This window comes from Lissotriton vulgaris, chromosome 7, assembly GCF_964263255.1.
Source record: "Lissotriton vulgaris chromosome 7, aLisVul1.2, whole genome shotgun sequence".
Taxonomy (NCBI): domain Eukaryota; kingdom Metazoa; phylum Chordata; class Amphibia; order Caudata; family Salamandridae; genus Lissotriton; species Lissotriton vulgaris.
In genome coordinates, this window is record NC_141695.1 from 489,059,341 (window position 1) to 489,074,433 (window position 15,093).

General features: G+C 38.5%; 1 protein-coding gene across 2 annotated transcripts in view; it reads left to right on the plus strand.

Moving 5' to 3' along the window:
• LOC147701928 (myosin-1-like) overlaps window positions 1-14,036 on the plus strand; it is a 253,534-nt gene extending 239,498 nt beyond the window's left edge. For both annotated transcript variants that reach the window (XM_086930553.1, XM_086930554.1), the window contains 4 exons: window positions 6,865-6,969; window positions 7,380-7,475; window positions 10,718-10,852; window positions 13,917-14,036. In XM_086930553.1, coding sequence (XP_086786679.1) covers window positions 6,865-6,969; window positions 7,380-7,475; window positions 10,718-10,852; window positions 13,917-13,937 — 357 coding nt within the window. In that variant the 3' untranslated portion in view covers window positions 13,938-14,036. The remainder of the gene's footprint in view (window positions 1-6,864; window positions 6,970-7,379; window positions 7,476-10,717; window positions 10,853-13,916) is intronic.
• Window positions 14,037-15,093: the final 1,057 nt, after the last annotated feature.

Genomic DNA, 15,093 nt, shown 5'->3' on the forward strand with positions numbered 1-15,093 from the left:
ATATCATCAGATACAAATGTTTCTCCTATGGTTCAGAGTACATTGAACCCTAATGCTTCTCTGTTTGCTTCCTCTCTAGGTACCAATGTTATTTATAGCTCCAATAACATCATCTCTGAGGCACCCAGTTCTGATATTAACTTCCAGCCTGCCCCATATAGCCTGGATTCTTCGTTTATTTTTTACTCTGAAATATTTATGAATAGGTCTTTTTTGTTGGGTTGCTTTGTTGAAATAGTGGGCCTGCGGATGATTGATAGTAATGACTGGTGGAGGTACAAAAATATAATATAATAATCCCAGGAGTTACATTCTCATCCAAAGCAATTTCCCACCTGATTTTTGCACATAGCGATAAACTGCGCTGTTGTGGCAAAGGTGGAGGTATCTTTAAAAAAAGAGTGCCAAATTAAGCCGCCTAATATTGCCGTGGAATCCTCCGTACGAGGAACACCATTTCCGGAGAAAGCAAGCACTTTGCAGGTCTTTCTTGGTAAAGATGGCAGGAGGGTTTCGTTCCATACCGAAAAAAATATTCAACAAGTGCTCCCCGCAGATGAGGAGGATAAGAAATGGAGCTGGGTTGCAGGTGCTCTTAATTCAAATAGACCCTTAGGCCTAAAATGCGGGAATTCTTCCTAGGAAGGATATTAATGTGATATCCTGGAACACAGCCGGCCTTAGCACAAATAAAAACAAACTTATATTCTTGAAAGAGCAGAAACCCAATAAAATCTGTCTCCAAGAGACTTGGATAACCGAGAATTGGGCCACTGAAGACTATATAGTGCTAAGCCGGCCGACGCTCCATATAAATAGAGGGCATGCTAAAGAAGGTATTGCAATCTTGTTAAGTACAAGCCTCAGTTGGTCCTTTAATGAATTCCCTCATGCTTCTAACTTAATTCAGGCGGTTAAGTTAGATTATAAGGTCGGCCAGGTTCTTTTGGATTCGTTGTTGAAAATAAATGTATACTTACCTCCTGATGCATCCTCTTCACATTTATTAAAAGATCTTTTTTCCTTCATCTCCTCTATCTTGGAATCTGAAGACTGTAGGTCTACAATACTAGTGGGAGATCTGAATTCCAAAGTCTCTACGCATAGTCTAAGGGTATTTTCTAACATCGAAAAAAATTAAACCCTAAATATTCCCTCCGCTCAATTCCCGAATAATAGCAGGACAGACAAAAGAGGAGTTGTACTTCTATAAGGTCTGAGAAGCTTAGATCTTGTAATTGCTAATGTGAGGTTGGGGAAAGATATTCCAGCGAACTATACCCATAAGGCTCCTACGGTTAGATCAATTCTTGATTATCAAATCGTCTCTGCAGATTTTTTTCACAAACTTACAAATATGAAAGTATTGGGAAATGTTTTTAGTGAATTTGCTTTACAATTGACTTTGTTTGTGATGAGGTAGGCTCCTGGAATTTTAAAGGTACTTCAGTAAGGTTTAATGTAACAAATGGTAGAAGCCACTGGAACACCCAAGGGACCACTAAATTAAAACTTTAAAAGCGCACCTATCATTACTAATAAGAGATCAGCAGTTCTTAAAATTAGTTGAGTATGATCGTATTCAACCTGATTTTCTTGAAGTCTTTTCCCATAATATTGGCCTTTTGGCTAAATTTGGCAAACCTACTCTTGTTCCTGCACAACGGAGACCATACTTTAGCCCACTGCTCACTTTAAATAGGGAAATTAACAAACTAGTGAGTGCTCAGTTCCTGTACTTTTCACATGAGCGAAGAAATTTTATAAACATGCTAAAGAGAAAAAGACAGAGGAAAAAATGCTCCCTAAGGCAAATAAAGGAAGATGGTGTATGGACACCGTTAAAAGAGGCAGCTTCAAAAAATAACTCAAAAAGGTACTGGGAAATAATCGCCGTTTGCTGCGGCACTAGGGTGAAATCTCTTCCCAAAGAAGATTGGAAACTTTATCTGCAGGAATTGTATTCTGGGAATCTCGATTATTGCCGATCTGATATTGAGGCTTTGGATCAGCCGTTAATTTCAGTACCCAACTATGTCCCCTCTATCGATGAAGTGGTCGGGGCTATTAAAAAAATGAGATCCTCAGGAGCAATGGGCCCTGATGAAATTCCCATGACGCTAATCAAAAAGGAGCCTCTTTTGTGGGCTACCTATTTAGCTCCATTATTTAATTTTTGTTATTCTAATGGGAAAATTCCACCATCTTGGTCAGGAAGTATTTTAATTCTTCTATACAAAAAGGGCCTTAGATCGCATCCAGGTAATTACCGACAAATAGCTTTACTGGATGCAACGGGGAAAATATTCGCACGTAGAATTCTCGATCAGCTTACGGAATGGGTGGTAGAGAAGAAAGTACTCCCCATTGAACAAGCAGGCTTTAGGAAAAACCATTCTATGCTAGATAATATTTTTATGTTGAAATTAATAGAGGAAAAATACACAATCTATCGTAATTCAAATGTATTTATGGCTTTCATTGATTTTTTTACAGCCTTCGATAAGGTAGATCGACCTTTACTATGGAGAAAACTGCAAAAAATGGGTTTGCCTCCCCCTCTTCTATCCTTGATCATAGCACTCCACTCGCAAACCTGGTGCAAGATATTAATGGGTGGAAATCAAGGATTATCAAATGTAATCCCTACTGAAAACGCTCTCAAACAGGGATGCTTGTTAGCACCGCTGCTATTCTCCTTATATATAGCAGACTTACCCGATTGCTTTGCTCAAGATGATGGAAATGCCCCGAAGATCAGTACCTGTCCTTTGCATGTCTACTATACGCAGACGATATAGTAGTAATGGACTTAACCCCTATTGGTTTGAATAGAAAGTTGGCCTCCTTACAAAAATATACTGTGGCCCACTTTTTGAAAATAAACGTATCCAAAAGTAAAATTTTAATTTTGAAAAGTTCTAAATGTAGAAAATCATATAATTTTAATTGGCAAATCGGTCCTGAAAGACTGGAGGTAGTAGATTCATACCTCTAATTAGGGAAACTTTTAACAAGCAGCTTGAAAAATAATCCTCACATTTCACACTGCTCTAGTAAAGCTACTTTGCATGCCAATGGCTTGCGCATTTTTTACAGCGCTATGGGTAGGAGACATTTCGCACATTTACTGACGGTTTTTAAGGCAAAAATCCCCCCAACCCTGCTTTATGCGATATAATCAATCCCTGTTAAGCACTGGAGTTTTTTGGACAAGGTTGAAGGCCAGATACTACGAAAAATATGTAATTTTAACACCTTAGTTCCAACTGCAGCAATCAGATTGGAATTTGGCTTGATAAGCTCCTATACTCAAGGCTTATCCAGGGTTCTACGTTGGGGTTATCAGCTAAAACATAGCGACCCTGATTCACTAAGAGGTGTCTTATGCCAGGAAATCTTTGACGTTAAGGCAGGTAACTACTCCTTTTACTGTGATTTCTCTTTGGCATTAAAAGTCTTTAGTATACAAGAAGAATCAGTGCTTACCCTTCCATCATTAGGATTTAAGTCTCTCCTAAGAACTCTGAGTGGCAGAATTAGTTTCGATAGAGACATTCAATCCTGTAACTCTAAAGAAAGATTAAAACTAATAATTAGGACAAACTCTCCGAGAATTGCACAAAAATATTTATTTTGGAACTTAGAACACAGCATTCGTCGCTTACTTATTTTAGGTTGCATGAATCTTCTGCCCTTAAATGACCTTACAGCAAAATGGTCTCAGAATCCGAGTAATGGGAAAATTTGTAATTTGTGTATGCTGAGCAACCAGACTCTGGACCATGTTTTGTTTGTATATCCAGTATTGACATTGAGCCGTTATCGTTGGCTCCGTCCGATGTTTTTACAAAACTCCGTTAAAAACGTAGCATCAGTTCGAGATTATCTCTTTTGTCCTAAAAACGAAGCAGTGTGCGTTAAATTATTTAAATATTTTAAGGAATTCATGTATATATTTTAACCCTGTAATGATGTTTTTATAAGATTGTGTATAAAATGTAGCACCAACCCGAGATTATCAATTTTGGACAAAAAACAAAGCAGTGGGACTAAAACTTTTTAATTTCTCTTGCCTTTTTAGTACACTTTTCAAACGGGTGGCTATCCTCTTAGCCATCATAAAAAGTCAAGGAGACCCCCTTATCTTTTCAGTCTGGGACAGGGGAATAGTGTTGAGAAACAAAGGAAATCCCACTAGTTAACCACAAAGGTGGTTGTGGTTATTCTGAAAGTGCCCAAAAAGGTCCTATTTTTTGGCGATACCAATCACACAATGTATCAAAAACCTCAAAGTTTCACTAGAAATAGGCCAACAATATAGTGAGGCTGTAAAAAAGCTTCTTCCACATTTATATCTCACATAGTATTCAGTTATAATCAAATTTCAAAAAGACAGGAAAGATTTAAGGAAAATTCATTTATGCATTTATTCAAAATGATAAAAATGTAGCAAAGGTGTCACAAATAGATTCAAAGTTAAAAACAATTAGTTATACAGTCAATTAAAAAGCATACACAAGAAAAAAGTTTTATACAATATAAGGTTAAAATGTTCGCAAGAACAACGGTCGACGCGGCGTTTCGGTTCAGAAGTAACAATACAAAACCTTCTTCAGGACCAGTTCTGAAAATAATTGTTTCTTCAAGATAAATTGTAGAAGAACAAGAGCCCGATTGTTTGATCCGGGTTTTGGGAGAACTGCATATTTTCACGAAACTCAATGTAATGGAGACAATTCTGATGTCTTCTGCTGTATATGGGCGTGCTCACGCTCTGGTAGTAGGAGCCACCGATATTGGTTTGTTAATTAGCCAGTGTTCATTAACTGGCAAGTCGTTGTGCTGAAAGCCTTTTAAATTAGTTTGTTCTGTATTCAGTATCTTTCTAAGTGTAGGGGATTGTCCTCTCACTTTTGATTAAAATTCGGCCTCCCTGCTCCTACTCCGGCAGCGTTTCGGGGGTTCTGTATTCCTTTGGTATCTCTTAGCCAGCCTTTTAGCTAGTTCTCCATCTGTAGTAGTCTTTAGTTTTATTAATTTGTATTTTGCACATTGATAGGCAGTTATTAACTGCTATTTTCTCATAATTAGGGTTAGGTTACTTTATGCTTCCCACTATGTTCTGTTGTTAATTCTAAAAACTTATATGCAGTGGGATTCAGGAGGTTTTTCTCTTGTTACTACTAAATTGCCTTTTGCAAAGGTCTGATTATGCCCATGTTTTATTCTGTCTCTAATTTTAAATTGATCCTCTGGTTGAAATGGAACTTTTGGTTTTTATTAAATGAACTGTCAGCTTATATAATGTCCATTATATCATCCTAGGAGTTATAATGTGGAAAATCACAAGTACTGTATGATCAGGGTTTTCTGATAATATTGTTTGTTTCTTCTTATCGAAATTTAGTTAATCGAAGGCAGGCTCTTGATAATTTTTATGATGGTTTGTGATTATGCTTGTTATGTGTCTCTGTTTTATTTGTAATTCTATGAATGCATTTTATGTGGACTTCCTAGGAGTTCCAAATCTTTAATAAATATATTGAATTGAATAATATGGTGATGCTCTAACCATGTCAGTAGGCCTGTCTTTTTGTTAAACCACTCCATATCCTATGATAGATGCATAGGTGGGAAATGATGCTTTAGTGGTTAGGGTTTGCTGGTGTGCAGACTGTTAAAAGTGCTTCCTGTGCATGTGATTCAGGGTTCACTTAGGTGGTTACCTAAGTGACTGTTCTTGAATGTGCATCGCTGCAGGTTGAGAAACACTTTAGATGTCCCCTCAATTCTGTATATATTTGTTCATTTGGGTGTAGTACTTAGTTCTGTATGTAATATAGTGTTTTTCCTAATTACAACTAATTATTTAAAAAAAAGCATCGGCTGGGTTGCCCACTGCACTTTCCCTGAGTAAGCATTGGACTGCTATTCCATTCCCCCGTTTAAGGCAACCGCTGAAAATAGGTACTTGAATCTTCATTTGGGGGTCTGCAGTATGTGGGCCCCATAGTTTAGGAGAACAAACCCAGTTCTTACAGTTAGGGCCCAGTACCTTACCTTCTGACTGCCCTGGTAACCTCCAACTGGATTTCCAATAATCTCCCTATCACTCAGACATCAGATTGGTAGCCCTTTCTGTTGCAAAGTCAACCTTATATTTGGATAGTCGCGAAACTCTTGGATACTGAAATGATATTTCATTATTTCAGTCCCCAAAAGGTCTTAGAACACTTTTCAGAGTAGCCACAATTTCAGAATGACTGCTCCTCTTTAATGCTAGTAAGTCTCAGAATATTGGTAACAGATTGAGTACAAGACTTATGTTAAGTGTCAAAAAAAGCAATGTTGGCTGGACATTCCTTCACTGTACTGGCTCCCTCTTTACCCAACAGCTCTTCGTTTTTTAGCTTTTAGGAAAAAAATAAAAATGTTCCTATTCACAAATTCAGTCAAATTGACCCAGTACTACCAAGATTGCTTTCCTAACACCAAGAAATCCAATAAATGAAATAGCACCATATAACATATCAATAACATAAAAACATAGCAAGAAAGTGGAACTAATTGATTAAACACAGCAATACAGAAATAATATGATGAACTGTCATTTACAAGCTCACAAGTCATTTTCTTAAGGCCAGTATCAAAGAAGCTAAATTACATTAAATCATATCAATTTCCTTTTCTGTGATATAAAATAAATTACTGGATGATTAGCCTGTAGGGATCTATCACTACATGTTAAGGATTAGAAATGTTGGTTTTAGCATAATATTATAGAATTATTATTTAATAACATAAGTGAAGTGAATAATTAAGGTATAGTATGCTATGTTCTTAAATGTTCTTTATTTTTAGATTCATGAACTTCAACACGAGCTTGAAGCTGAGCAAAAACAAAGCAGTGATGTCATGAAAGGATTCCGCAAATTTGAGAAACGAGTTAAAGAGCTAACATACCAGGTACAGTAGTATTTCAATGAAGCCTACCTAAATAGTGTTTCAAGAAATGATTTGTAGTGGTCGAATTAAAGGTAATCAGCTTACATGGGTGCAAATGATTTGAAAATAGTTCACTATTATCACACAAATGGTGATTGTATAAAACAAAATTCCTAAAGAATTTTCTTAGGAGAAAAGCTATATTTTCTTAATGCCCCAATGTGCAGAATATTTGATGTTCATAAATATTACATTAGATGCATTTAGGTGCATACTTATATGTGTATATACCCTATATTGAGACGTCTAGCAATAGGATTTGGTAAGTGAATTATTATATAATATAATGTTGAAAAATATGTATTATATGCACATATTGTGGTAAGATTGTTATCTGCATCTATAACATGGAGTACTCTTTCTTTCTTTAGTCCGAAGAAGATAAAAAACATATTTTGATGCTTCAAGATCTGGCTGATAAACTACAACTAAAAGTGAAAGCATACAAGAGACAGGCAGAAGAGTCTGTAAGTACATCAGTTTTATTTTATTCAGTGGTCTCTGTCTGTTGTCATGCTCAGGCGCCGTGAGATACCCCTGGGGATGATACGATGTGCTCTATAAATGTTAAATAAATAAATAAATAAAAAGTATTGTTACATAATACATCCGGCCCCACTATAAGGACTTTCTTCTAAATACATGGACCAACAAGATATCTGCTTAAAAGCTAAAACCTGGAAATCTAGGGAAGAGTTAGAAGCTACTTTTATATTCATTCAAATAGGCTTGTTGACGTGCAAGGCCCAATGCTATACGCCTTTTAAGGGCATTTAGCAAAGATTTTTATGAACTAAGTCACAATGGGCCAATGTACGGAAAATTAGTTGGAAGCCAAACAACATGTTGTACTGCTCCTAGTGCTTACAAAGCATTTTTTCTATTACAGGAGAAAACACAGGGGTTAATCTGTATTATGAATTGCATAGTGGACACACAGTTCTCAAGTAGCCTCCTGCAAGTGTTCCTTTAGTTGATGAAGGCATGCCATATAAAAGATGGGGAATCCCTTTCAGCCAGGAGCAAATTCCCATTATGCTGGAAGATGCATCTATATGGATGGTTTTCATTGTTCTGGATTTTAAGATTACACAGTAAAGCACATTCACTATGACTGAGATCTTGTCCCTCGATGTATGTCAGACCTATTCAATTACATTGTAAGAAAGTTCTGAGGAAAAAATCAGTAGAATGTTCATACATTCAGTATAGGTGAAATATTATGTTCACATACATTCTCTACCCATGCACAGACACTATTACTTTGAATTTGGGGTGAAACAAATCCTAGACTCACACATCTACAGTACCAATGCCCCAATGCTAAAGTGGAGTAGTTAGAGCCCGTATTAAAAAGTACCACAACAATCGTAATGAGTAAAAGAAATGTATATTATCATAGAAGGAATGTTGTGGTTTGCAAAACACAAAGGAGTTTTGTATGTTTAAGTTCTAATTTCCTGGTGGTAGACAATACACAACCTTTCAACTTTCAAAGATCTACACCTGTGAGCTGAGGAAAACTGATAAATGAATTAATGGATGGATGACGCCAATTTACACACTGCACAGGTACCCTGAAGGAGTGTCCTGGCTCCACTCTGCTAAAATCACACTGGATCCTTACTGCAGATTCAACGCAAAAAGAGGTTTGGTTCTTTCCTAAAGCAAGCCATACACTGATTAGTATGCTTTAAGAGTAGAAGCTTGTTCCTTGCCTTGCCTTACCTGCCAGCACAGAGAAGGAACAACCTCCATATCCTGCCAAACAAATCTTAGAGAGACGAACCAAAAGATACGAAGCAGACCTCAGATATTTAGAGACTGTGTAGTGTAAGATTCTCCTGATCAACTGACTAGGGTCATGGTTATAAATTCTTCGATGCATGAAAATTAACACTTTGAACAGAATCCTTTTTTTAATAGGTAGCCAGTGTAATTCACGCAAGATGGAGGAAAAAGAGGCTCTTCTAGATCATCCCATATTAAGCCAGGCGGCTCTATTTTGGACTGCCAAACATTTCACAATGACAATGTTATAGTCATTCATGACAATTAGTACAGCCTAGAAAACATCAAAGTGTGGACTACTGCTCAAACGTATACTAAAAGAAAGTCCAAAAATGTCTTCCAAGAACACAAAAGACCATAGCCAGTTCCTTCCACTGACCCAGTCGAAATGTCAAAAAATAGCTTTTCATCAATTTTACCCCCCAACTTCTTCGTTGTCATAGCTGGAGAGCGGGAAGAGGGAATGTCCCATGGCCAATTAATCTGTATGAAGAAGACACAGACTGGTGGAATGTGTCATCAAATGATGACGTCATTTATATTTAAAATACCATAGATAGTGGGTGAAAGAGAAAGTCCATCCTTCTACAACAAATAAAGTCAGACAATACAATTGGCATTTCCAATAAATATGTCTTAAAGTATGGATGAACACGATTAAACATATCAAAGGTCAATAAGAAATACCCAAATTAAAAACCAACATATTTGGCTGATATTAAGATAATGTTGGGAATGCTGCTTTTTGTATACAAAGATAGTTCAGCCAAATAATTCTTGTCACAAGTGAATGATAACAATGTTATGATGGTTAAAAGGGAAGACTTCAAATTCAAATTGATAGCTTAGTGGAAGCCTGTGTTGAAATGGTATTACTGAACTTAAGTCTGACCCAATTTCTATGTGTAAAATATTCACTCTGATCTGCCATATACAATATCCTTACCATTACGGGATAAAGGGCAGGAGATAGCTAGATATACCATTGCGAATCATAATTATACATAAAATATAACCAGTTAATTTCAGCAGGGAGTATGCAGGAAAGAGCGGTCGGGAAGTGAGGCCGGGTGAGGGAATTTCAACAGATGACCCCAAGGGAAAATTAAATAAATAATTTCTTTTCCCTCGTCGTCGTCATCGTCTGCCACCTATAATGATAAAAGGCAGAAGCAGGTTCACCTCCCTTGGTGGACATTCAGAAACTGGAGCTTGAATTGTACATCTCTCACTTTCTTTCTAAGATCTTGACAGAGGAGTATGCACCTGAACAAATTAATACCTCTGTGTTGTACACTTCCTTCCTTCATCTACCATGCTGGATCCAGCATTTGAAGAGAAACAGACAGGAACAAAGCCACTCTAAAAATAGTCAAGTAAATAAGGAATCATCTTGGCTTTCTAATCATAAAAATAAGCGTCATTCTAATGGGACAGATCTCTGGATATATACAGTAGTTACCTCAAAGTTCTTTTTTCATCAACACCAACATTTAGCAGATATAGAAAGGATAAACTACATCAAATAGCAGATGTAAACTAGGAGGGATTGTGAAACTTTACTTTTAACTGTGGTATGCAAATAAGACTGTAGATTGCAATTTTAGGGGAAACATTAATAAAAGAAATGCCAGAGCTGCTCTTCAATCCTTAATCTTTTTAATTAGTAACCTCTTAAAATGACTGTGTGATGCTAGCTTAATTTTCGAATGCAGTGTTTTGTATCCAATATGAGATTACACTCAAATATGTTATTAATTAATAATCTAAGTTTTAGATGCAATTTTCATCTTTTGAACCGGCATGTAATTTTTGCCTTGTAACAAAATACTTCACCTACTTTTGATAGGTTATTCATTAAATTAAAACGAACTATTTTTCAAGTTCCAGAACTCATCCATGTGATCATCTCTTTTAGGAACAGCAAGCAAACATTCACTTCTCTAGACTTCGGAAGATGCAGCATGACCTGGATGAAGCTGAAGAACGCGCTGACATTGTAGATTCTCAGCTTAACAAGCTCAAAACAAAGACTCGAGACTTTAGCATAATGGTAACAAAAACACCTAGCAGTTATTGTGACTCAGATAAAAAATGTCGCCAAATGAAAAATATGAGGAATGTGGTAGAAATGGGGGGCTCGTTACAGAAATTGAGCTTGATGAGTAAGCAGTGAATTAGCACTGAGCCATATCAATTAATGCTTCCAGTGCTATTTGGGATCATAAAAGGGATTTTGAGACTTATTTGAAATTTAACCAAGAGGCTGGATTGGGAGAGGCACGCCTCATACGTGTTGAGTTGGTTGTTAGTATGAAAGAATTTTTTTGCTAAAAGTGTGAGCACTGACGGCTATTACGGAATGGGGGATGGTGGGGCGTTGAAAAAATAAAATAAGATCACTGACCTGTGAACGGCTGCCACCTCTCCTCCGTCCTCTTCTCTTCCTGACTGCCGGCAGACCCAGACCACCCCTAAGCCACTCCGACGCTACTGTGTCGTGATTGGTCTGAGCGGCCTGTTTGGCCGCTTAGTCAGTGCCTGGAAGCCTGTGTCAGGTGGAGAAATGCTAAGTGCGCATGTCTGTTTGGCTGGCCCAAAATGGCTGGCCAAACTGTCTTGTGCTCTTATTGTGCAGCAGCCACTCCTCCTCCCTGTGATCCCAGCCTCGTCCCGCCCTAACCTGCCCCGTAGCCAGTACTATAAATAAAATGATAATAAATTTGTGTTATCATTTTATTTTTCCTTTTTCACACTGCTCAGAGAGCAGCGGGGCGATGCTCCTCCGCCTTAGCGTAGGACCCGCCACTGAGTGTGAGGCAGACCATTGCGGTGACATTGCGGCCCGTGGCCACAAAGCAAGGGTTACAAACAGTAGCTGCTTGTGGTGGGTGTGCTGCGAGCGGTGGGGTGGGAGAAGAGCAGGTTGGAGGGTAGTAAACTATGGAATACGGCCCAACGGATGTCAGTAAACAAATAAATAAAACGAATTTCGTTGCGCGAGCTTCATCGAATTTGGCAATGCAGTGCCCGCAATGAAATTTGTTTAATTAATTTATTTGTTTACTTACCTCCATTTGGCTGTATGCCGTAGTTTACAACCTCCCACCCTGCTCCTTTCCCGCACAACTGCCCCGCAGCACTCCCACCACGAGCTGCTACTGGTTTCAAATACACACCATCAATGTGAGGCACCGTTTTTTCACAGTCCATTTCAGCCATCTGTGCGTGACAGTACCAGACAGGCTCAAAGGGCTAACAGAGTGGGTCATTTGACGCAATGTCAGCCAGTCTCTTGAGGGATCTTTCTGGCTTTGGGTCCACCCTTGAAAGTAGGGCTTCCCTTACCATTATGTGAGCCGGGTGAACTGAGATGCTGTCTCAGACCGGGCATCCTGCTCATGTTTACTGATGCCCAGTTACCACCAACTTCTAAATAAATGTGTAACTCGTGTAAATGAGGCATTATCTCATGCCCAGGGACGCTACCATTGCAAATGAAAAGAAAGAAAGGGAAAACATAGCAGCTGCCAATACATCTCCTGAGTGGACTACATTTCGAACCCCGTGTGAGGCCTATGGGAACCAGCAGGAAGTTTACCCCTAGTGGAACATTGGTGCCTAGAGTCAACCCGGATACCATTGCGCCCGGCGTCACCCCCTTCTAATGCAGTGAGTAGGCAGTCATGCAAAGTCTCACAAAATGGTGGACGTCACTGCCACAGTGTTACAACACGCCTGCCTTGGAAAGCGAGTGCGCACACTTGTACAGTGAGGGTATCTGCTCCCAAACACAGCGCAGATTAACTAGATTGGCACAGAGCAGCTATAATTGACTGACACTGTCTACAATGTCCCATTTTCAACATTATATAATCTCTGCTGTAGTCGGGAGCAGAATGCAGCTGAATGAGGAGCTATGACAGTAAATAAACATAACGCATCACAGTCGCATCGTATCATATACAGTGAATGAAATGACGAACACTACATTATGCATAGGAAAATTAATTAATAGCATTTATATAAAAGTATATATTTAATGCCATCACTTTATTTCAATTGAACTCATAACACCATGACGGAATGGACGCCATGGAGTTTGTAAAGCAAGAAAAGGGACACTATTCTCCTCTTAGTGGTGGAAAACTCCCAGGGCGTCGGTGGCATTAGATGTTCATTTTCTAAAAACAAACTCCCCCTTTGGGGCTTTGTCTTTTGAAAAACAAAAATAGCAGTTTGGTCTATCATTCGCCATGATACTACGAACTGACCAGCTTTGTCCCCAATTTTTGTCAAAAGTGTTCACACTTTTGGCAACAGAAAAACCACACCCTTGCCGACACGGCGGGTAAAGCTCAATATGTCACGTCAATTGGGGGGGTGGTGCCTCCGCCAATCTGCGTGTCAGCCTACCCGCGTAATTCGAAATCAAGCCTTTCTAATCTGAATTACTTTTGGTAGTAACTGGAAACCCTCCAATTACTGGAGAGAATGCTAAATATGAAGTCAAACACAGGAGCTAAGTTTCCTCTTATAGGCTTTCCCTTCGGTGATGGAAATTCATTGAGTAGATTCTGCTTCGTTGTATTTCCTCCCAAAATTAGATAACATTAATTTGCCACCGAATTTGTAAACCGCAAGCTCCCATAATTCACAAGCAATTAGACCTTAATAGGGATCTTCTCATTACACGTCAGAGCTAGAATGAATGGGCACACGCATGGCGCAGGCATAATGGCATCGTAATTGCAGTCTCACGAGCCTCATATCAAAACTGACTTGGAGTGAAGCTCACAAGTGACTTACTTATATTTTTTAACAAGGTAAATGTGGTAATGAGTGCCAGTTTGTACAGTGCTTGAGAGTAAGTAAACACTTTATAAAAACATCAAATAATAAAAATGGATAAAAACACATGAGGATATGCTCACGAAAATATGCTGAACCTTGCCTAGGTTGCATCAGGAAATGCACGGGTGCCATTTTGTGAATGCATGCGCAATTAGACTTTTTTTTAAATGCGAAAGAAGGGAACTCAGGTGATACTGAATGAATTGTGTCATAGTCTGTCACTGTATCTAATTTAAAATAAATATATTCTTTTTTATCAACAGGGAAAGGAATGTGACAACTGACCAGAGAAGAATCAAGAGGATTTGCATAATTATTACAAGATTTGTTTATTGTTTTTCATTTTAATATGTACAGTACAAAATAAAGTTAGATGAATTGTATGCACTGTTTGAAATATTGTTTAATATGTCGTCAGTATTATTCATGTGTTACAAAATTTTCACTGAAACGATTATATTAAATAAAATTTTTAACTAAAACACATTTCAATACCGTTATTTTTTATCTGTCAGCATTACATACTGTGACACGATCTTGAGGCCTATTAAGCTGCATAACAAATACTTTTTTTAAATGAAATGTACGGTGAGTTAACTCTTGCACGAGTCAAGAAAAAAATACATATTGGTACCCGTTGCCAACTGACCCGTCTATCATAGATCAAATCTTATCAACATATATAAAAATGTATCAACATAGAAGTGCTCCAATACTTTATAGAATTGCCATGTCTGCTGAATTTGTGCCAATTCTTTCCCGAAGTCATATATTTCCAGGATTTGCTGGAACCACGTCAAACTAGAGCAGCCACGGCCCATGAAGGGAGTTTCGGTGCGGCGGAGAGGCGGGGTGTGGGAGGGGCAGGGTGGAGGGTGCTAAAAACCAGAGTATGGATAATTGAAGGTAAGTAAACAATTTAATTGATAAAACAAATGTGATGCAGGGCGCGCTACGAAATTCGTTTTATTTATTAAATTGTTTACTTACCTTCAATTATGCATAATCCGGTTTTTAGCACCCCCCACCCCGCCTCGCCGCCCCACGGAAACTCCCTCTACGGGCCGTGGCTGAACTAGAGGGAGAAAAGTGTCCTTCTAGCACCACACAACAATCAAGTGGCGCACTGACCTCTCCAAAATATAAAACCCTCCTTAACTATCCATCAGTTCCAACACTATAAACAACGGGTCAAAGAGGATCAAAAGACCTCAAACAGTGGATAAGTCACCAAAGAAGGATTTCTAAAAGGAACGAAAGACTGGACAAAGTGGCAACATTTGAACACTTTCTGCCACAAGTTCTCAACACCAAAGGCAACTGTGAAAAGGTCCCTCGGACCCGTTTCCCTACCAGTGGTGGGGTGATAAAAAAACACGAACAGAAAACAATAACGCTGAAATGTAATACTAGCGCTATGGGTGGTATGGTGTTAATTCA